We start from the raw sequence: 21,718 nt of genomic DNA, 5'->3' as shown, positions 1-21,718 counted from the left end.
GAAAAATCAAACATTTATATTTTATGGAAAACACACACACTAATAAAGCGCAATCAAAACAAAACATTTTTGACTTTCGTCATGACTAATATTGTTTTATTGAAATAGAACGTGTGCTATTTTGATTAGTCATAATCAAGCAGTCACTGGATAGTTATATTAAAATGATGCCAACAATTATTTATTTATGCTAAATATTTACAATATAAAGGTATATATATATATTATTTTATACGTGTATATAATTTTGACATATACTATATACTATACGTATCACCTCAAAAGTTTTAAGAATTAAGTAAATAAATAGAAGGAACATATTATGTATATAATATTATTATTTATTTTATTCAATAGGTTTATAAAATGTCTGTTGAGCATGAAATTAACCTCGAAAATTTAATATCGTTAGTCCAAGAGCGTCAATCTCTTTATGATTACAAAAACAAAATTTATTTTCTTCCTGTTTAATTTCTTTTAAAAGAAACCATAAAATAAGTATCTATAGCAACGTCCTCCTCGTCAGATTATAACGACTGGTTTTACTTTGATTTGACTAACTTCTCGTAAGTTTTATCTAGTGTGCGATTATAATGCTTTATTTTGACTAAAAGCAAATTGACTAAACATGACTTAAATTTCTTCAGTTAATTTTGCTTTACCGGTGTGCGGTCAGTCTTAGTTTTACACAATAAGGTGCTTGTGTTAAATGATCGACGAGCCACGTATGCAATAGGTATACCCAAAATAAACTTCGAATACAGAAAATGATATCACTTTTATCTCAGTTATCGGGACCAGACGACCGATTTAGAATCAACCGTTGTAGAAAACCTACATAATATGTTCCCAAGCAAAAACTATCAAAGTAGTAATAAAGTATCTAAATATGATCATAATATTATAACTTATGTGTGTGTGTGTGTGTGTGTGTGTGTGTGTGTATGTGTATGTGCAGCATGTTTATAATACGTTTATAGTATTTATACAAACTATCAATATGTATAGTCAAAATTCTAAAATATAAAAATGTTTAAGAAAAAACTGTGTTTCGTGTAAAAGTTAATTTATCATCTCAGGTTTATGGGGGGGGGGTTCTGACCCCCAAACCTCCCCCCTATGGATACGCTACTGAGCTGAATGAAAGTCTTCAAGAAACCCAACCACATGTTACTGTAACGCAAATACAGATGATATCACTGGTCCATCGGAAAAAGTAAACATTCAACATAACATAAAAATTGATAATGTGGTCAATGTGATGTGACCAAGGGTTACTTAATACTTAGTACTTAGTAAGTGGAGTTCACAAAAATAGAAAAGACCTTAATTTTTGTGATTTTCCCGGAAAGCATATGCCCAGTTTCCTTTGTATATTTCGTAGACCAAGTACTACATTATACTACTGAATTCCCAAATTTCATATTTAATCCCATAAAATTAGCGAAGACTCGGCCAAAAGTATCCCAAAGGAAAATTAAATAGAAACTTACGAAGCGCGTGTGGATAATTATCTAAGGTACAACGACCTTGAGGAGGTTTAAGTCTTTTATTTTATTTTAAATCGTGATTTTATTGACTCTGTATACATCTGGAGATGCATTTTTAATTTGAAACCGATTGCAATTTACAATTATAATAATACTCCAAGGTAAATATTTATTTATTTATTTATTAAAAAATAATTTAATAATAAGAATTTTATAGAATAATGGAGGTGAAAAAATTCTGAGTACATTTCTTAAAATGTATTTTTTTTCTTACACAATACAAATTGAATTATTAGATAAGATAGATTAGATAGATGGATAGCAATATTTAGAATTAAAACTCATGTTTCAAAGACTGTATTACTTAAAATATAAAATAAAAATTAAATTATTAGAATACCTATATTACATGCCCCAAGTTACCCATAAATAATAAAATTGCTTACAACTCAAGAGCATTTAATGTGATTATGATTTTTCTTATATAGATTAATACTACACAGAAAGAGAGAAAAAAATGTTATACACAGTTTTTACAACAAATTACAACTTATTCAAGTAAAGTACGATTGAAATAAGGTTTCAGAATGATAAAGTGATTCGTGCTTAATTTCAAAAACTTAAAAATCGATCTTACCTTATAGTTTTAAACGTTTCACTGATTGATTCTAGTGTCAAATGTTGTTTAGCTTGTTAATTCTTATCAGACGTGATTAAAAAGTGATTAAAACCGGTGTAGCGACGATAACAAACAAAAATAACATTTGCGCTCCAAGTATGGCACTTCTGCGGTACCTAAAAAATATTGTACGTTTTATCGATCATCATATCGATGACTTATATAATTTTTGTGATTAACACAATTTAGCTACAGAACCTGTAGCTAACATTCAACAATAGTGTTCCCAGTACCGCAGTAACCAAATACCGTCCGGGGCCAAACATTAAAATACACCCTTATTCATAATTCATAAATATTATAACTATTCATTATTATATTCGAAAATTGCTTCAATTAATAAAAAGGACGTTAAATTATTCACAATTAAAATATACAACACTGACCCTTATAATTTTTAACGTAAAATGCGAATTTTTTTTTTTGCATCCGGGGAAAAAGTACCTCTCACCGTTCCCCTTTGCTACGGTCACGAATATTCAATCCGATTCCTGTAACTCACTGAACAGCATTTTATAACCATCGATAAAAACATAATGTCAAGTATTAGGTACAAAATAACATGTTCTTTTTCACATCATAATTTTCATGTTTATAAACAATAAACAAAGACTTTTTATTCAACACATTTTTTTAATTAATTACACATATTCAGCACAAATTAATTAATAAAGTACATATTTTTAACAATATTATTCTCATAGTAAAATCAAACTATACACATACCTATCATCATAATTTTGTACAATTATAAATGAATTAACAACAATTTTTATTGACAAATTATTATATCTAATTTTAGATGAGATACAGAGTCAGGTCAATGGATGATGCCTGTTGGATTGCTGTGTTGGTCTTTAAACATTTTGCAAAAAAAAAAAAAAATCAATTTAAGTATTTAAATGACATTCAAATGCTGAGACGTTCGTCCATATTGTTGAACTATAAACGATTACAATTTAAGAAAATGTCTAGTGCTTATAAGCAGTACAAATATCGTAAAAAATATTTTTAGAAAAATTATTAAATGTACTAACTTAAATACTCAGTTAACATTCTGTGTCCCTACGATTAATATTTATTAGAATAATAATCAATGGATTCAATGAACATTTCTAGTATTAACAACGGTTACTTTTTGAGTTTCTACGTAAAAAAAATTCAATTAGTTGAAAATTAGTATACCAGTGGTGTGAATAGTTTTTTCCTGGGGGGGAGGTGTTTAAGAGTAAATTCGTAATATTCTTAGTATATCTTAATACGAGTCCTGTATAATAATATTACTTTTAAAATGGTATTATTATGTCCCGTATTTAATGAAAATTATTTTGTTACTCAATTTTTAATAAATCAATTTTAAATATGAAAATATAATTTTACAATAATATGTAAACATTAATAAATAATAATTAAATATCATTAAAAAAAGAAAATTTGGGGGTGGAAACCCCTTGTTCCCCCTGAGTATACTATAAATGTTGTTTTCTTCAATTTTTCGCATTCATTAAGAAAACTATTGGAAAATGCACACATAGAATATCTTCCTCCCAAACAGTGTCGTATAAAGAGGGGGGGTCAGATTCCCTCCTGGACCTTTTTTTTAATGTTATAAAATAATGTTCTTAGTGTTGAGGGCGTTTGAAACGTAAAATGAAAAAAAGATTTGTTTGCAAATGATCCCCCTCCCCATATAACAATTATGTATACACCGCTAATCCCAAATACCAAGTAGACCAGTGATCTCAAACTCAAATTACCAACGGGTTATATTTATTTACGTCAAAGATTCGCGAGCAAAACACCTTTTTCTTTTCTTCTCATTTTAATATTAAATTTAAAATAAACAAAATAAATTAAGACAAAATTTACTTTTAATGATTATAATTTTGACAAAAATGAACATTGTAGAATCAGAGGTGGAACTAGGAATTTTTACGCCCGAGAAAAATGTGAAAATTATGCCCTATTATAGAACAATAATCAAATACTCTTCTCGAGAATTTTTTCTAATAAGTTATATATAATCATACTTATTGAGTTTATACTTATTAAATAAAGTTAAAAATATCAAATTAGTTGTTAATAATTACAAAAATTACACCCTTCGACATTGTACACCCGAGGTTGAATCTCCCTAGTTCCACCTCTAATAATAATAATAATTTATTTTTATTTTCGAGTAGTATTTCATACTTTACATCTCTTATTTTGTACCACACAGTCAAAAGAATATAAAAAATATATCAAAATATAATATATATATATATAATCCAAATACCACTTAATCACTGATCGCTATAACTCAAAAACTACGTAACGTACGAACATGAAATTTGGATTAGAGATTTAATTTGATAAAACAAAAAAAAAAAAAAAAATCAAAATGTTTGAAGAAATAAATATTAGTTGCGGGCCAGATCGAAAGGGCACGCAGGCCGCGTGTTTGAGACCACTGAAACTAGACATTACCTATTGGAAACTTCTTCTTCTGATGATCGGAGCAAAACTGGTCGAAATCGTAAGTAGAAATGAAAAAAAATATACATCATGGTAAAACCAATACATTACTCGTTCCACTCAGAATCTAAAATAAAACCAAATTATTTTTACTACATTTGACTGTAACATTACAAATAGCGTAAATAACTAACGAAAAACATGTCAATCAAATTAATACATAGTACATATAATATTTTATCATACATTATGAACATTTAGAATACTTATACATAAATTACACATATATTAAAATACTTATAATTAAGAAAATGTAATTACAAATGTTGTAAATTTTTACTAGATTTCACTAAAAACAAAACTCTCGACTTTTAGACAAACGTTAAAAAAAACGTTAAAGAATCAACATTTTTCCATACATCCCAGATGTAGTTTTAAACAATATAAAACAAAATAAAACAGTATTAACTAGAGACATAATTGCTAGTGATTTTCTGACTCGATATACAATATTGAAGTGTTACACATAATAAATTATATGTGTTTTTACGTGTGTGTGTGTGTGTGTGTATGTGTTATGCAAAAAGGAACGTTGAGAAATTATTGAAACTAGTATCAAATGAAAACAACGTTAGTATAAAAATTTTTAATAGTAAATCATAATGAAAAAATAAACTAAAATAAGATACGGTTTTAATCCAAAATAGATCGACACGCGGTATTATCGTTTCGACGGAAACCGGAGACCGCGCAAACCGTCGAACACCACTCCGGTGCGCGTGCGTTTAACAACACCAGCGGCCACCATCCCGTCACGTCCACTGTGGTGGCGGTGCGCTTCATTCGTCGTCGAGCACGTTCTCCTCCGGTTCCGGGGACGAGAAGAAGAAACTTTTCCGCTTGCCCGGCTTGAAGTGCAGCATCTCGTGTTTGCGCGTGTCGCACATCTGCACGAATCCGCGGCCGCACACGCTGCACTTGAACGGCTTCTCGCCGGTGTGTGTACGTATGTGCAACGTAAGGTCGTACCGCTTACGGCACTTCTTGTCGCAGTGCGGGCACTGGTAGTTGCGCGTGTCCGTGTGCACGATCATGTGCGCGTCGTGCGAGCCCTTCGTCTTGAACGTCTTCTTGCACAGCACGCACGCGAACGGCCGCTGGTTGTAGTGCACTGCGTTCACGTGCACGTCCAGTTGCGACTTCTGCGCGAACCGCTTGTGGCAGATCTCGCACACGAACCGCTTGTCGTGTTTGGTCTGGTGCACGCCCAGCTGCTGCTTGGTGTAGCACGTGAAGTCGCAGTGGTCGCACCGCACCGACTTTTTGGCGGTGTGCGTCAGCAGGTGGTTCATCGCGGACGCTTTGTTTTTGTACATGTTGCCGCACACGTCGCACGCGAACCGTACCTGCTTCGAGTCCATCGCGTGCGTGGTGTGCACCTTGGAGTGCTTCTCCTCCAGGTGGTCCTTGAACTCGTCGATGGACGGAAAGCTGATGCGGCACAGGTCGCACTCGTACATCTTGTACTCCGGGTGCCGCTTCTGGAAGTGTCGCAGCAGGTTATACCGTGTCTTGAACACGGTCGCGCACAACTGGCACATGGTCTCTTGCTGCTCCCCGTCACCCGTCCCGCTTCCGTCGTCCGTCGTGTTCATGTACAGCTCGCGTACGTCCGCGTTGTTAATGGTCTCCCCGTCGCCGTTACTGCTGCCTCGGCCGTCCACCAGACCGCCGTTCCGCAGATCCTCGTCCCTCATCTCGACCAGTTGCGGTTTGTAATCGCCATCTTCGTCGTCCTCGTCCTCGTCATCGTCGTCCATCAAGTGACCATCGCCGTCATCGTCGGTGATCGTCGTGATTCCTGGTATGGTGGCGTTCAGCGACGAGCCGTTGTCGTCCACCTCCTCGTTGTCGTCACCGCCGTTGCGCAGTCGCTCATGATGATGGTCCAAGTGGTGTTCGTCGTCCACGATGCCGCCGATGCAGCCGTTGTCTTGGTCTTGGTCATTGTCTTCCATCTCGATTTTGGGATGGACCATGCCCATCTCCGGCTCGTCCAGGTACTCTTGTTTGGGCTCCACCAGCACACCGCAATCGTCCACCGACGACATGTCCAGCCGGTGGCAGTTCATTAAACCGTTGATGTCGTCGTCGATGCCCGCCGCATTCAGGTACATGTTGTCTTCTGAATCGTCTTCGTCATCCCCACCGAACATACTCGCCATTTCTCTATAATAAGAAAAGAAAAAACAAACATACCTTTGTGAAACCGCTTTAAAATTAAACCCTATCCGGTATCGACCCAAAACTCCCCGACATGGGTAGTAAACTTCAGTAAACTTCATTACTGGGTCGATTATCGTTCGGAAAGCACGTTTAAGTTATAATTTCAAAATTGAAAACTGCGCCTGATTACGAGCGTAAGAGATACGCGTTTTGTTCGTTTACCAAGTAGTTGTTAACACACAAATTACACCTCAACAAATCACTTATTGATACGGTTATCCGAACCCCGCAGAAATATTTTTTCGTATTTGAGGTCGATACAAATGTAATAATTGTTTGTGAGTTTCAGTTATATAGAGTGTCTCAAAAAGAACGCAGGATTCAAATTTACTATAAATTAAATTTATAATAATTTATAAAAAATATAACAAATATATCATTCTCTTCGGTAGAAGTTAAAGTTTAACATATGAGCCTCCCTACTAGTCCTACAAGCGATTATTATTTCTATACAATTTACCATCACTCGATCATACATTGCCCTATCGAGTTCGTTGATGACTCGACGAATTTCTTGCTTAAGCTCCAAGACATTTCGAACTTTGTTCTGGTAAAATCGTGACTTAGTGTATCTCTATAAGAAAAAAATCACACGATGTCAAGTTGCAAGATTAAGGTGGGTATCTTTGGTCTCCACACAATGAAATAAGTCTATCTAGGAACTTCTCACGCAGCAGAATGACTGTTTCTCTTGAAGTGTAACAAGTTGAAACCAAACACTTATTATGTTAATTTGGTTCAAATAAGGCCAAAGAAAATTACTGATCTCAATAGGTATTCTTGTATGATTACAACAAGACGACGCAACTTGTTACACTTCAAGAAAAATAATCCCTCTGCGGCGTGATAAGTTGCGTGGCCAAAGATACCCACCTTAATCTTGCAACTTGACATCGTGTGATTTTTTTCTTATAGAGATACACTAAGTAACGAGTTTACCAGAACGAAGTTCGAAATGTCTTGGAACTTAAACAAGAAATTTGTCGTATGTCTAACTTGATGGGGCAGTGTTATCCAGTGTTTACCCATTAATATATTAACTATCAACCATGGTACAAAATAACCACGTATGGGACATTTTTTCAGTAATAAATCGCTTAAAGTGATCTAGAACAACGGACTGCCACGCAACAGGGATGCACTGGCTGGTTGTGTACGGTGAACTGCACCTATGGGCACAAGTCCAACCACGCTCGATGGCTTCTAGGCTGAGGAACGTTCTGATGACGGGGATACTATGGACAACAAATAACGAGAAACGTGTTGTAACACACATTACAAAATATTATTCCTGCCGAAAACACAAATAACTTCGTGTAGATGTAATCTGGGTGGGTATTTTGAAGGCACAGCTTTTTTTTAACAAGACTCCAATCTACGGTTAGAGTGAATGAATGCTCCGTCGTTGACAATAAAAACTTACGTGTTCAATTTATAATTATTTTTATCGTCAATAAATTATTACTTTCATGAATTTATGAAACATAAGTGTTATAGACTACGTACCTAATCTGTGATACGGGTACCGTCAGTTATTTTTTTCATACGACTAAGCTGCCAATATAATATTACCCAAAAAAAAAAAAAATTATCTATATTGAACACAGAACTAAAAATAAGCGTAATCGAGATATCTCGATTATTAAAATAACAATCGACCATGTAACCAAGTGATTTTTCACTTGAATTATAGTAACTCAAGTACCCACCACTCGACTTTTCAAGTTGGTACTTTATTCGATACATTATTTTTAAAATCCAAAGTCCAAAGTCTAGTCCGATCATCGAAAATAATTTAATGAATATTATTTTATTAATAATTAATTAAATACTTATTATTTAGAATATTTTAACTAGCAGATTAATTCTGATACAGATTACTTAATATTTTTAAATATTAATTTAAATTTGTTTTAAAAATTAAAATTGTTAAATGTATTAATAGGTTATATTATATTTATGTATAGAAAAAATTTTAAAATTAATTTTTATTAGGTGTAACAATATGCATGTTAAAATTAGAATATAAAAATAAAAAATGGAAAAATGATTTATTTAAATTTATTATTTCGAGTAACAAATAATTACTAATATTATTCCGACTAATTATAAAAATTAAAAAAATTGGGGATTATTTCCAGTGATATCTCGATTGTAGATAAAGAAATATAAGATAAAAATATAAGAATATATCAGTTACTAAAATTTCGAATACGAAAATAATTCGATTATGTCCACCACTACATAGAACCTACCCACTGTAGTAAATATACAAAATATTTCTAAACCTAGAATAGCTGTAGGTGATGTCCTACTCTCCGTTCCAAAAGAGTTCATACCGCATTCGCGCACAGACTGACGGTTACATGTCGTCTCGATTTTAATTTCTCCCACTTTCGCCGAAACGAGGCGTCGATAATCGATAAAAATCTCCAACAAATATACAGCGGTTTCAATTTAATTGCTTATAATAAATTGAATAATTATTGTGATATCTGATCAGCGCGAACGCCTGGCACCGGCTGTATATGGGTATATCCCACGAGAAGTAAGGTGATAGATAACGAGAATAAAGGAAACAAATAGGCACTGATCTAAAATATTCCCCATATACACATCCCAAGACTTCCTACAGATACATTTCGCACTATCAACTATCTCTTCTTCTCTCTTCGTCTTACATTTATTTTAATTATTTCAAACACTTAAAGCTTATACTATAAGTTTAGGTATAGTAGTTAGGTACACTATTTAAGGAAATGTAATACATTTCTTTATATAAATATAGCATATGTTTAAAAAATGATCGACTAAACAATCACTGATTTTCAAAAGTATTTATAAATTTAATAATTGTCTAGTTTTATGTATTATTATACTATTAGGTTCATTCTTATACGATATTTGGTTTTTATAACTTATAACATGACAAAAACGTATACTGATGATAATAATTGTGGAATTTAAATTTGATTTCGAACAACAGACCTCGTAATTATCATAGTACAAAAAAAATATTTGACAAATAAACCATTAATGTTCTATTTTATTTTTCTCAAAATATAATTTTTTACTTATTAATAACATAATACTATTTTTAAATATAATTTCAAAGGATAGTATATGCAAAACTATCAATAACGACATTAATAGGTTGTAAAAAATAACTCAATAACCAGTAGTCATTGTACTATCAAATCAAAAAAAACACTGTATATTATTGTATTGTGAATTATAGTACAACTGATGTCATTATAAATGGTTTTGATTTTTTTTTACATTATTATCTTAAAATGTTATTTCTTAAAACTATATATAAAAATAAATACAATATATCGTTATTAATTAGCTATATAACTAATAAACATAATTATATTATTATATATTATATAAAATTATCTAGATTTATTTGTTTTATTTATTTTGTTTGTATTCTATTTATACATATTTGTACAAATATAATAAAGTAGCAATCCAAATAAATAAAAATATAGAAACATAACATCAAATTAAACAAAATTTTTTATGACGAGAGTCCAACAAAACCTTTAACACCTTTTTAATAGTAAGCTGCATTATTTTCCAATGACCATTTATCGAAAATTGAATACAAATAATAATTAATTAACTTTACTTATAAATAATTTTAAGTTATAAAATAAGAATAATATATGGCACAAATCAAAAATGTAAACAGCAATCAGTAAACAAAAATATTTATTTGAGATGACTACAAATAATTAATCTACATATTTGTCACTGGCATCAATTGATTAAAATTTAAGTATCAATAATATCAGCTACTCAGATTTTTATTTAAAAGCTTAAAACCCTATTTTTTAATAACAAAATTTAATTTAATTCAAAACTTTTATTTTGCACTCATTCAAAAATCTTAATAAAAATTAGGTAACTCTGAAATATAAATTAATCATAATTTAGAAAATATTGTTAAAAAAATAACGAGATAATATTTGTTTTAAACTTCATTCTTATTAGTGGCACACATTTTGTCTACTTTTATTGTATTATCAGTCTAATGTAAAAATATAATAAAATTAACTGGATTAATAGTTATTTAAAAAACGAAAAACAGGAACTTAAAATAAAGAGGTTACATATTTGTGTAAGGTAACAAAGCAGAATACTAATAAATAATAACAGTGAATATTTTGATAAAATTACTTTACCATAAAATAACTATAAAATATTAATTTTATACATTTATATTTTGGCGAGAATTCATAAATTGTATTAGTAATATTTTAAATAATTGTTTATTCTTAGGTTATGAAAATATAGTTTTGATTATAAAAATTATTAATACTATACTTAAAATAATGTTTCTGTATAAAAAAATAAAGTAAGTTTTGAAGAGGGAATAAAAAATAAATAAAATAAATATAAATTCCTTGTATAAAATACATTACATTAAAATTCAGTAAAAAATATTATGTTCCCAAATTAGAGTAAATAAATATAAAAAAAAACCTTTTAAACATAAGAATAGTATTTTATAGATTATAAGTGGGTACAATTTTAATTTCTGTTGAAAATAGACTTTTTTAACAGATACTAGACAAATTTCTTAGGTATCAACAATAAAATAACATTAAAATAAATTCAATCACAAGGGAAAAAAAATACATTTAGATGAATTTAAAAACTTAAAAAAAAATTTAATATAGGCAATTAAAAGCAAAATTGTAAGGTATAAAAAAAGAAAAAAAAGAAATAATTGACTAGTTACAATAGCCATAACTTCAAAATTTAGTAAAATAATTAACTTTTTAAAATTTAATATAATACTGATTTAACTTGATAATTAAATTTGTTTACAACTTGGAAGATTAGAGAAGTAGGGGTTTAACTGTATTTATTAAATAAAAGTTGATTTATGACACATGGTACCCTGTAATATTATGTTATACAATTGAAAAAAATTATACACTTATGTAACATCTTATATTATATACAAAATATTTATTATTAATATTTAAATACTGAATAAATACAAGCTTTGAATATCGGAAAAAGATCAATATATACCTTTTATAACTTATAGCTGAATCACATATTGTTTGATAAAAACAAATAGTATATTAACACTTAAATTCTTAATAATAATCCTAGTAATTACTTAGAGAATGATAAATTAATAATTTTAGTTTTTTCTTATTCAATGTATAATGTTTAAGTTTTATATACTTAGAGCTGTATCTTTGTATCTTAGGTAATAAGTTTAGTTGCAAAGATAAATATTAACTATATGTCTATTTAGGAGCAAAATGAGCTGACATTTAAAACTTTAATTGATAAAAGATATATATAGTTCAATCAAATAGAATCCAAGCAATTATAAAGAAAACAAATAAGAAAAATATATTTAATAAAATGATCAAGAACACTTCAAACAATATTAAACCAAGAACAATATGAGTTACTAAAAGAAGCTGCCAAATTTTTCCACTATCATTGTTAGGCTGCATTGATTTTGATCATACTACTGTAAGTATATAATTAAGGTAGGTCAATGATACATAGAATAATAAAACTACTAATATTAACCAGTAATAACCCATATTATAACATTCCTGGTCGGAAATTTAAGACATGTATTCATAAACATTTTGTATGACAAATACATATTAACTATATTTCAATTGGTAGTAGGTCCATACACATTTTATGGTGAAGCAAAAGCTTAATTAAATATTCTCTGAAAACAATACCTAAATTGGTTACAATATAACTAAGATTAATAATAAAGGCTCTATAACTGAGACAAAAATATATAATATAGATACGATAAATTTATACTTCATTGGACAGAATTATTTCATCATGAAGTATTTTAAAATTTTCTTACTACATGAGGAAGACACTATATTCAAACTAAATCTTACTGCAAAATAAATAATACCCTCCCATATCTTATTTTAAATAGTAGATTTAAAAAAAAATTTTCTATTACCATATAAACACGATCATATACATGATTATAAAAATATAGAATTTGACTTATTACATATTATTAGTATGATATTGCACAAATTAATTTAATTTATAAGAGAACTAATAAATTAAACAAGTAAAAAAGTAATAATAATAAATGTAAAATAAATATAAATATAAAACAATATAAAAAAATACATAATTTTAATATAAATTTTAAATAAATAAATAATTGTTCCGTAATAGTTCACTTAAAGATAATGATTTATTTTATCAAGTTAAATTCAAATAATTTACTTTAATGAAATAAATTAAATATAGGCTTAAAATTTAAACTTTTCTATAATATATTCCATTATTTTCAGTTTGTTAAATAATAATAGCCAGTACTGATAAACCAAATTGTCATTACACTAATGATGCAATCTTAATTAGGATATATAAATGAATCAATAATTGTTAATAACCATGAAAAATATACAAATAAAATATGAGTTCTAAATATATATTGGAAATGCAAAAATGGTAAAGGACTATAAAATATTTTAAAATCTGAATGCATAATTGTCTTATACATTTTTAAAATTATAGGCGAAATCCTAAAGAACATAAAATAATATTAAAATTTAATAAATTAATATATGAAGAATATGCTTGAAAAAACTTAATGCATTGAAAAACAAATATATTACAAATCAGACTTAACACCAAAATTTTTTAAAAAAAAATTTAAATTGCCACTTAGCACTTTTACAATTCAACTAGTGTATATGTTACGGGTAAAATTAAAAAAATGGATAGTTTACAAATTACCCAGGTAAAGTACACCTTATTCATATGAATAGTATTATGTGTACATTATCCAGTCCAGTGTGCTATAAGTTAAATTCGAAAAAAAAATTATTAAATACCTAAACTATGTATTATAAAGTTATTATTTAATAATAAAAAAATTTAAAAAATTAAATAAAGTTATTTATTGGAACACTTTGAGACATTATGAGTTGCAAAATATCTCCCCAGATTTACATTTAATCATACATTTATTTGTTAAATGATTATTTTCGTACAAACATTTTTTAAAACTTTGACCATCAAAAAAATTGTGCATTAGTTATTTCACAAAAAGATTTTATTGTAACCAACACTTATAAAATATTTATAAAAGTTTCATTATGATTTATTTGTTATTATTCACGTTTCTTATTTCAGATAGTATGTTATAATATTTTGATTCCATTAAATTTACCGAATTTTTATTATTTTCATTAATTTATTTATTATAATTTTCATATAATTTCTCTTTTTATGAAGACAAGTTTTTTTTTCAAAAAACTAAATGATCAAACATTAATAAACAGAACAAGTGAACTCGAAAACCAATAGCACCGTATGTAGTTTAAAATTATTATACAATATTAATGCACACGATTTATCATCAAGTAGGTACAATTTATGTTTCATCGTATTTTATTAATATTATCTACAGTTCATATTTTGTCGTATTTTATTTTATGAAAACACTTTATCCACTCAAAGGTAAATAATGTAAAAATTACTCGGTTAATGTACCTACAAAATAAACGTTTTACAAATATGTTTACTTTATCCAATGGGCATAGGTAATGTTCACATAACCCTATTTTCTTACTCTACCCGTAACATATATACTACACATAAGTATTCATTATAAAAGTAATAATAAAAACTAAAAAAATTAGAAGTGCCATCAAACTTATTTCAAAATAATAATACAGTATAAGTAAAATACTTAAAATTTAACTTTTTAAAATATGTAACCAGTCAAAATATTAAAAAATTAAAATTAAATATATAATTATAATTCAAAGTACAAAATATGTTTTATCATATAATAATACTTTCCAATAAATATAATTTTATTAAATATAATCTTTTTAAAATTAAAATCAAAATTTTGATGATTGATCCATTTTTTTTTTTTTTTTTTTTTTTTTTTTTTTTTAATTTGAGAAATGTTACATAATAATTTAAGTATAATAAAATAATATATCAATTTAACATTTATAAAGAGGTAATATAATTTGCAAAATTAAATGAGGAAAAATATATATCAAAAATATTTCATGGAGAATAAAAATTATCGCTTCACTAGTTGATAAGTTTGATAATATAAATAACAATGTTAATAGATATACGTGGTAATAAAGGCTAATTATAGTTATCTAGTTAAGGACACCCCCACTAATGAACAGAAGGGGTATTGCTCTCAATATTTTTTAAAAATATATGTATCTACATGTAAATCATACATATCAAAATTTGTAGTGATACAACATATTCTAAAAATTAACATTACATTGGAGATCTTACAAATAAAGTTAAAGTTAAATTTTACTGAACTACCATAATCAAATAACATTCAATGATGATCAATACTATAATGATACTCTAGTCCAGTGTTTCTCAACTGTTGTGACGCAACACACTGGTGTGTCGCTGGTTAAGTCCAAATGTGTTGCATGAAATACTAATATTAAATGACACAAAATGTACAAAGATGGTTGACACTATTTAAAAAAATTAATAAGTATTTGATATAATTTCTATGACGAATAAAAACAGATTATCAGTAGTGCGTGGATTTGTATGCATTTACAGATTTATTCTGGTTGATCATATGATATGCTAAGTGAACACAAAGTTTGTTTCATAATATAACAATTTAAAAAATGAAACTTTTTTATTGCATATTTTTGCATATTTTGACATTTTTCTAGTTTAAGGGCTTATTTTACAATTTTCATAGCATATTTCATATATTAAACATTTTTGAAATATATAATATTATAATAAAAGAAAAAAATATTATATTTTTATAGTTCCAAATAATACCAAAATAAATTAATAATAGGTATACTTGTAGTAAATTTATTTTAGGATACATTTTTAATATAAATTGGTTCCGAATTTTTGTCTTATAGATTAAAACTACCTACAAAAAAAGAAAAAAAAATTAAGAAAAGTAGATTAGTATTCATAGTTGGGTTTGAAAATGTTTTAAATATATTGTATTAAAATAAATGTTAAAAAAGATTTTTTTTTTTGCTAATTTGTTTTATGCATATTTTTTTATTTTTCGTGCATATTTTAAAATTTTAGTGCATATATTTATGCATATTTAGGGTTTTTTTTTAACGCATATTTGATTGATTTTTAATGCATATAAATCTGCACTCTAGTTATCAGCTATTGATATTAAATAAATTTTATCATTATCGTAGTTTTAATTGATAAACGTTGGTTTATCGATATTTATTTTCAAACAATGTATATTATACAGCAGCGATTCCCAAACTGTGCACCGCGGTGCTCTAGGGGCACCACAAACATTTTCTAAAGGCACCGCGGTCTACGTACGGTTCATAACAAATAGTTTAAAATGTATAAAATTGTTTTTCCTTATGGTTTTCGTAAAAACTTTATAGCAAATAATATAATATTTTCTATTGTATATTCGGATATTCTCATTTTAACCTTATAATAATTTTTATAATAATTATAATCATAATAACAATGATTTTTATTTACTTATTTTTTAAGTTTAAAAATGCATTGATTTATAATTAAATTAAATTTTAAGAAAATTAATAAAATTGGTTATCAATAGGTTTTTTTTTGTTCTGTAATGTAGTTCACAGCAGGACACCGTGGATAAATTAGGTCCAAAAAAAGGCACCGCTGAAAAAAAGTTTGGGAACCGCTGCTATACAGTATATTTATATTTTACATAATTAATTAATTATAAATATTTAATATTACCCATTATTCTTATTTTTATTGTTGTGTCGCAAAGTATGGAATATATTAATAGTGTGTCACCATAATACAAAAGTTGAGAAACACTGCTCTAGTCACTAGATACATGTAAAGTGTCTCTGATCCATATATCGTTACACTAATGACAATACCCCAAAACTGACATTTTACATAAAATGAGTTTTTGGTGTCAAAATATTTGTTATCTCCTCATTCTCCAACATTTATTTTCTGTATAATAACCTAAAATAAATTATTAAATTATTTCCCTTCCAAATTGGATATATTATTTAGTATAATCTATACTAAACAAGGTTGTAACTGGGGGGGTCCAGGGGTCTAGACTCCCCCGAAATTTTCAAAGTAGAAACATTTTAGCGATGAATATAATTTATTAACAATAAATTGTATAAAATAATAATGTTTTTCCCCCCCCCCCCCGAAATTTTTTTCCATTACGGCCTTGATACTAAACTTGATAAAACTATGAGGTTAATATTTGTTAATATTTATTCAGTTTTTTCACTCTTTTGAACAATTGGTGAAATTTAGATAAGTGGTATTGTCATTAGTGTAACGATATGCTACTTTAGCCATTAATTTTAACACTGGATGATATTTTATACTGTGGATAGATACACATATCCAATTCATTAAATTTGGTCAGAATTGTACTAGTTACATTAATTATAAATTAACTTTAGAATAAAATAAATATGGAATATTTTTCTCAAACGTAAGTTCTTAGATACCAAATCAATAAAATGTATTATTGAGAACCTCGATGATCAATGCCAGGTGAACTATAATCCAATTGAGACACGTTTGTATATGTTTGTTGAGTTCCATGTACTCGTCCATGTTGTTTTAAATGTTTTTTTAATTTAAATGAGTCACCACATATAGTGCATCGAAAAGGTCTTTCTGAACTGTGTACTGCTGTATGACCTTTAAGAGTTCCACTACGTAGAAATGCTTTACCGCATACGGCACAAACATAGTTACGTACACCAGTATGATGAGTTAAATGTGCAACCAAATGACATTTTCTAATAAAACTTTTATCACAATACTGACATTTATGAGATTTAATACTTTCATGCATTTGTTTCCAGTGAATTTTCATTGAGGATCGTTGAGCAAAACTTTTACCACATGTTTCACAAACAAATGGTCTTTCTCCAGTATGTGTACGTCTATGATCATCAACATTACGTTTTTCAGAAAATGAACGTCCACAGATGTCACACTGATAACCCCGTATTTTTTCATGAAAACATATAATATGACGTCTCAAAAATGCTGCTGTGCGGAACTGTTTACTACAAATTTCACATGTATATGGTTTTTCACCTGTGTGAACTCTCATATGATACACAAACTTATATCTTCTACCTTCAACAGCATAATTACATTGATCACATTTGTAATATAATTTGTCATCTATCATAACTTTATATTTATCGTAAATATCATTTTTTAAGATTGGTTTTTTATTTTCAAGCATATGGGTACGGACATGTTTTAAAGTCATAAACTTGCTAGTAAATTTTTTATTGCAGTAGTAACATTTGAATGTTTTAGATTTTGTATCAGAATCTATTAAATCATCTCTTACCTCTTGTATAATTTTCTCTGAATCTAAATCAGAATCAATTTTTTGATCAATAGTTTTTGATTTAATCAAATTATTACTACTCAATGGTATTGACTTAGAAGGAGTATATTTTATACCTAAATCCAAATCAGAATCTTCATCAAAAATTTCACCATAATTTATACTTTCAACAGCACGTTTACTTCGTCGAATTGGTATGTGAGTGTTATTATGTAGTTCCTGATCATGCTCTGACTTTTCAAGTGAGGTATTAAAAGACAAATTACATTCAATACATATAAAATTACAGTTCTTTGTCTTAGCATCACTTAAATCAACAATGGTTGAAATATTATTGTCAATATTTTTTTCCACATGATTGTCCATATTCATATCAAAGTTAACAAACTTTATTGGTAATATATTTGAATGAAAACCATGAACATAGAGATCATGCTTAACTTTATCTCTGATCTTCAGAAATTTTTCTGGACAAAAAGAACAGGAATAATTGTTTGAAAGTGAAGTTTCTTTAGTAGTAACACTTTTCAATGTTGGATCCGTTCCTCTCAATTCAATGTACCTAGAAAACCATAAGGGCATAGAAATTATGTTTGCCCTAATTTGTTTTCACATGTACTTTAACAAGAATATTTTTTTTTATCTCTTTGATCACGTGAGTTTTGAACAAAAAAATCTATTTGTATACCATCTTGAACACTGTTTAATTTGTTAACAGCAAAAATATTTCCAATATTGATTTAAACACCATGAGTTAATGCTCAACAGCATGACTATTTCCATCTTACATCTGTTTTAATTCTTGGAAGTACTTAAAATATGTTATAAACAACGAAAAAATATAAATATTTTTGTTTCACTATTTAGTGTAAAACTGAAAAAATTATAATCATCATATCAAAATTATACCTACTCTAACATGACGTTGAAAAAAAATCTTTATTTTATTAAAAATCTAGTGTGGGCTAACAAATTATATTAAATACAAAAAATAAAACTCATTAATCTTTAGACAATACTATATTTTTTTTTTTCAATATATATATAGATAAATATAGAATATATGATAGATATTTTTAAAATGCATATTTAGTTTTTAAAAATTTTTCTAAGAAATAATTATTTTTTACTATAAAAAAATTAAAATATAATTTAAAATATTTTTAATGATTAGTATTACTAATAGATTATTTCCATTCATAAATGTATGATGTGAAAATTCATACATATCAGCCAATAGAAATTACATATAAATTGTTTAGACATTTTGAAGTATTGAAAACAGTTAAAGCATATTAATTTCTTAAAATGTAAACTTAAGACATTATTCTTTGAGAAAATATAACTAAATAATATGAAAAACAACCAGAGATTAAGTGAAAAAAATTATAGAATAATAGAATAAAAATAATAATGCCGTAATAACTGTTTCATTAGCTAGATTTTTTATTTTGCAACTCAAAATGTTTTATAAAATACATTCAGACACAATAAAAATGTTGAAATATTAAAATAATAAACAAAAAAATAAAACGCTTAATTACATGCAAAAAAATAAATTAAATAAACTACAGAGTAAAAAACAAAATTAAATTTAGTTATTAAAATAATTTCCGTAGTACTTTGTATAAGTAATTTATAAGCTTTATTCTTATCTATTGTAAAATACTATTTATTTTTATTATTATTATTATTATTATTATTATTTTTTTTAATGAATAATAAATAGCATTAATAAATCTGTTTCAGGACCCACAAACATTTATTAAAATTAAATTGTATAAACTGCAATACAATTTTAATTTTAATTTACTAAATGATTAATTTTATTATAAATATAATGAAAAAAATTTATAAGATTCTCTTAATCATACATTTTACTATCAAACAGATATAAAACTTATTTATTATAAAATATTTATTGTGTCAAGTGTTTATACAAAACCATTAAGTACAGAGATATTAAAGTGAAATAATTAATTTAATTTAAATTACATACATTAAATTAAATTACATGTTTAGAATCTACATTTGTTATTTATAAGATATGTACCAGAGATCATCATTACATTTTTATAATATATAATCACAAAATACATAAAAAATTGAAAATATGAGAACATTAATGGAATATAAATTTAAAAACGGAACAATTAGTAAAGATTTGAAATCAACACAAAAATGAAATATTGAATTCCAAATTTGTATATATAAATACATGACTTATTAGTTTTACATTATGGATAAATACATTATTAGTACAACTTTTATTTAATCACTTATATTTTAAATTTAATTAGCTACATTTTATTCAGCAAAAGTTTAAACAAATAATAAATTTATAGTTCAAACAACTATAATAACCCAACAAAGAAATATATATAATTAAATAAAGGTTAATATAATCAACGAAAATCGAAAACTCAGATAATAAAATGTTGATTTAAAGCCGATTTCAACATCAACTAAATCCTATTTTTGAAGAGTATATAAATTTGATATTTAACATAATTATAAGTAGTCACATTATTAAGAATAATTTAAATTACTACCTATACACGATATTCAATAAATTCAGTTATTATGAACTTTTCAAGATAGTATGAAATTATTATTGTTCAATTTGGTAAACAAATAAAATTTTTTTGCTATCTTATAAATGACCAGTAGTTGAGCACATTAATAAAGTAAATACTTTTAAATCAGTAATTAAGTATATTTTATTTCTTTTCTAATAATTATTATTTTGGAAAGTCAATTTTTTTTTTTTTTTTTTTACTTATTTAAGAACAATAAAAGATTGTTAATCTAGTTCTTATTATTCAACCAGAATTTGAATATATTATAATTATAGTACTTCAAAATGTTTAAAAATACTTTGTACAATTTTGTTTTAATAAAAAAAAATATATATATATATACACACACAACTATATTTAAAGAATTAAACTTACTTAATGTATGTAATATATTATACAATAAAAATAAAAAAATTAGTATTTGCTAAAATATATATCTCGAACAAAAAAATAATGATTAAAACAAAATATTCTAAATTAAGAAAAATTTAAATACAACATTATTTCAACTATTTACTTGTATTATTTCTTTTTTAATAGCTTGTATTTTATTATAAAATATATTATTCTATACATATTTATAATAATAAAAATATTAAAAGCAAAATAATAAAGAATTCAGTTCAAATTTTGTTTATTTGTTAACTTGAATTAAATATTTTGTTTTGTAAATATCATAACATGTAAATCATTGTGCTTCAACTACCTTACATTTTATACAGTAATTATAAGCAATAACAAAAATGAACTTGTTAAAAGCAATTGTGTAATAGTAAAATATAATTAAATTATAGTCCGCTGATTATCTAATTATTATTATTATTATTATTATTATTATTATTATTATTATTATTAT

General features: G+C 26.9%; 1 protein-coding gene across 4 annotated transcripts in view; it reads right to left on the bottom strand.

The window, feature by feature from the left end:
* Window positions 1-5,016: 5,016 nt before the first annotated feature.
* LOC112692999 (zinc finger protein 567-like) overlaps window positions 5,017-21,718 on the bottom strand; it is a 21,533-nt gene continuing 4,831 nt past the window's right edge. For 2 of the 4 annotated variants that reach the window (XM_025567848.1, XM_025567849.1), the window contains exon 6: window positions 16,473-18,845. In XM_025567848.1, the coding sequence (XP_025423633.1) occupies window positions 17,435-18,845 (1,411 nt within the window). In that variant the 3' untranslated portion in view covers window positions 16,473-17,434. Of the gene's footprint in view, window positions 6,856-16,472; window positions 18,846-21,718 lie in introns of those variants that run through there. The other 2 variants (XM_025567850.1, XM_025567847.1) reach the window with 2 other exon arrangements.

This window comes from Sipha flava, unplaced genomic scaffold (genome assembly GCF_003268045.1).
Source record: "Sipha flava isolate LNK unplaced genomic scaffold, YSA_version1 79_pilon_pilon, whole genome shotgun sequence".
NCBI classification, from domain to species: Eukaryota; Metazoa; Arthropoda; class Insecta; order Hemiptera; family Aphididae; genus Sipha; species Sipha flava.
This window is presented reverse-complemented; position numbering and strand designations above follow the sequence as displayed.